The sequence below is a fragment of the Camelina sativa genome, chromosome 2 (assembly GCF_000633955.1).
Source record: "Camelina sativa cultivar DH55 chromosome 2, Cs, whole genome shotgun sequence".
NCBI lineage: Eukaryota > Viridiplantae > Streptophyta > Magnoliopsida > Brassicales > Brassicaceae > Camelina > Camelina sativa.
Window position 1 is genome coordinate 25958313 of NC_025686.1, and position 3148 is coordinate 25961460.

The window sequence follows — 3148 nt, forward strand, 5'->3', positions numbered from 1 at the left end:
AAGGATAAAGGAATGATGACTTTAATAGGTAAAGCAGAGTTCATCATCGCTGAGTCCAAGGCTTCTTCTACAAAGAAGTGCGAGCTACTAACTGATTTGGAGTCAAAGAAGAGTCCAGAGCCGCCGCTTAAGCATGAGTATAAAGGACTGAGGTCGTATTGGTTAGGTTTGGATGTTAAGATGAAAAGGGACTTTATGAAAGTAAGCGTAGCAAATCTTTTACGTTTTGTCGAGGGAGTAGAACATTACAAAGCGGAGGGACGAGATGCTTTGGAGCAAGTACTCGCTTCTGCAAGGGAAGACATTAAATGGACATTCTGGATGTGTAGAACTAAATGTTTGAAGAAGTTCTCTAGTGCTGAAGAATGTAGGAATCATTTTGAACAAGAACATGCTGCAGATTTTAAAATTTCATCACAAAAGGGTAAGGTCATGAGGATAGGAAAAGATTGGGCTCGTAAGATATCTGTTGGAAGTTGGGAACCAGTAGACGCAATAGCTGCCGTTGAAATGATCAAGAACCGGCTCGCAGATGTGAAAGTGTTTGCATCTAAGAATGGATGGTCCAAAGAATGGCCTATCGCTGTGGATGAAGAGCGGAGTAAGTTACTCAAGGAAATCAAATTGCTCCTTGTCTCGTTTTGTAACCTTAAAATTCTCTCATGTAGCATCCGAGACTGGGTGATGCGTTTTCCGGTTAAGCATCTTGGAAAACTTGAAGTTTCTGAACAGAATCTTGTCGATTATCACCTAGTGGAAACACCTCAGAGTATATGTTTTCTAGAATGCCATGAACTCAATCAAATCCTAGGCTTTCTTAAAACCATCAAGTGTGAAAGGGATGATGGTACAGATCTGGTTTGCAGAGCAGTGGACAGCGTCTTGGCTCGTACTCAAGTTAAAGAAAAGATCGACTTTGATCCTCAGTATTCGTATCTGCTTCTGGATAAAAGACTGCTGAAAAACAATGATGCTCCATTTGATGATGAAGGAACAATCAACGTTTATAATCCAAGTGCTCACTACGCCAAGGCACATGCTCATGGAGATGATATCATATCCTGGTTAACTGACTATAATTCAGTGGATAAGACTTTTCCCAGACCTATCAGGGAACACAATTTTGGTATCTGGGTGGCTGTTCTGAAAGCTGTTCAGTTCACATGTAGGACTCTGAGAATCAAATATGCAAAGAAAGTGCAGTTCTTGATTTTTGATAAAGCTCTTAATGTTGTTGAGAATATTTGTACGCTTGAAGATGAAAGGAGAAGGAATCTGCCGGAAGACCAGTGGAGCTTATATTCATCTCTTGTATGTGATTTTTGTGAAAAGGAAGTTCCTGAAGATTCCCTCCCTACAAAAGTGTTGTACTTGTGTGCAATACGAGATGTCCTGGAAGGAGCATTGCATCCGACGTTTGATTCCCCTGATATAGAAGATTGCTTGAATCTTATACGTGAGCGTAAAACTCTCAGTGACAACAAAGTGTTGAAGTCCGTAGGCCTTCTCAAATCAGTGGTCACCCAAAAGGTTCATCATCCATGGTTTTAAACTTTTAATATTCATGNTTTTAATATTCATTAACAACATAATAACATAAAATTGTCCATCTAAAAGGTATCTACATGACTTGCAGATTCTATTAGNAGCGGAGTAAGTTACTCAAGGAAATCAAATTGCTCCTTGTCTCGTTTTGTAACCTTAAAATTCTCTCATGTAGCATCCGAGACTGGGNAAATTTTGCTGATTGATAATTCAAGGATTAGATTGCTAAACAGCCTCACGAAGCTTTCTGCTTTTGACAACCGCACTTATATCCTTCAACTCCTGAAACCTTTTTTGCTGGTTGGTTTGAAACTTCGGTTATATTCAGAGAGATTTCATTATCCGTCTAGTTTTGCCTTTGAATTGTTTCTTATACGTTATTTTGTCTCTTCTAATCTAGAATGAAATTGTGAATATGGAGTCCAAAGCCAAGGCAGATGCAGCATATGCAGCAGAAGCAGATCTTTTAATCGAGGAGGAGAAGAAGACGCCACAATCAAAAAAGAAAAATAATAAAAGCAAAGAGGTCTTTGAAGTTCCAAACTCTCTCTTTTCTATCTGATTTGACCTTTAAACTGTTTCTAATATCTTATTATTTCTCTACTCAACTAGGACGAAATTGAAAACATGGAATCCAAAGCAAAAACAGATGCAGCAGAAGCAGATCTTTTACTCGAAGTGGAGAAGAAGCCACAATCAAAGAAGAAAAATAAGGTCTATGAAGTTCTAAACTCTCTATTTGCTTCTCTGACTTTTTGGTTTATCAGTTGTAAGGATGAGTGGTGTTCATGGTGAAACAGAAAAATTCAACGAGCAAGTCTAGACCGCGTGATAAGACTGTTGAATAGTAAGTACCTTAGTAGTCATTTTTCGCATGCTTTAAATTGTTTTTTGGGTTCTCTCTGAGCAAAGCATCTTCTTACATGTAGCAGTAAACCTTCTGTCAACCTTGAATCGGAAAGTACATCTTCATCACTCAAAACGATGGAAGAAGATTCTATGGAACCAGGAGATGCTCTAGGAAATGAAATTCAAGAGGAAGAGCATCACCAACTAGACCCTGGTTATTAAAAAGCTTCTCAAATGACCAATAATTTTAAAATTTTTGTTTGGGATTCATAATTCTTATTTCTTTTGTTCGCCATCTTCAAGATTTGCAAAACCTTGGAGAAGATTCAGAGCCAGCAGCTGCAGAAGCTACAACCAGATACAATTCAGCTTTTGACGTGACGCTAAAGGTAAAGCAATTACCAACCAGGCAACCAACACAAGATTCAATACCTAAACTCCCATTTCTGATTCAGCTCGTTCCATACCTCTTTACTTCCTTATTTTCTTTGATAAGTACACAAAAACATACTGTATCGCAGGCCCTCTTGAACATTAAGATTTTCAAAGAAGATTTGATGCGCAATAGGAAACCATTTCATGACCAAGTTCCTTCTGCGCTACAAAAATTCTTTGACGCTTTTGTGTCGGAGGTGATAAAAAATGATGAGGGAATCTACAGTGGCCTGTTGAGCGACTTACTTGCTTACCTAGAAGAGGTTCATTACATGGTACGTGCGGAGAAGATAAGCTTCTTAGCATGGTATTGTTATTA

General features: G+C 38.6%; 1 protein-coding gene across 1 annotated transcript in view; it reads left to right on the plus strand.

Moving 5' to 3' along the window:
• Positions 1 to 3148, plus strand: part of LOC104756909 — an 8074-nt gene that overhangs the window by 2226 nt on the left and 2700 nt on the right. The window contains exons 2-10 of the mRNA XM_019237905.1: positions 55 to 1530; positions 1637 to 1648; positions 1729 to 1845; positions 1946 to 2071; positions 2158 to 2259; positions 2346 to 2392; positions 2478 to 2608; positions 2698 to 2783; positions 2916 to 3104. Of these exons, the coding sequence (XP_019093450.1) occupies positions 55 to 1530; positions 1637 to 1648; positions 1729 to 1845; positions 1946 to 2071; positions 2158 to 2259; positions 2346 to 2392; positions 2478 to 2608; positions 2698 to 2783; positions 2916 to 3104 (2286 nt within the window). The remainder of the gene's footprint in view (positions 1 to 54; positions 1531 to 1636; positions 1649 to 1728; positions 1846 to 1945; positions 2072 to 2157; positions 2260 to 2345; positions 2393 to 2477; positions 2609 to 2697; positions 2784 to 2915; positions 3105 to 3148) is intronic.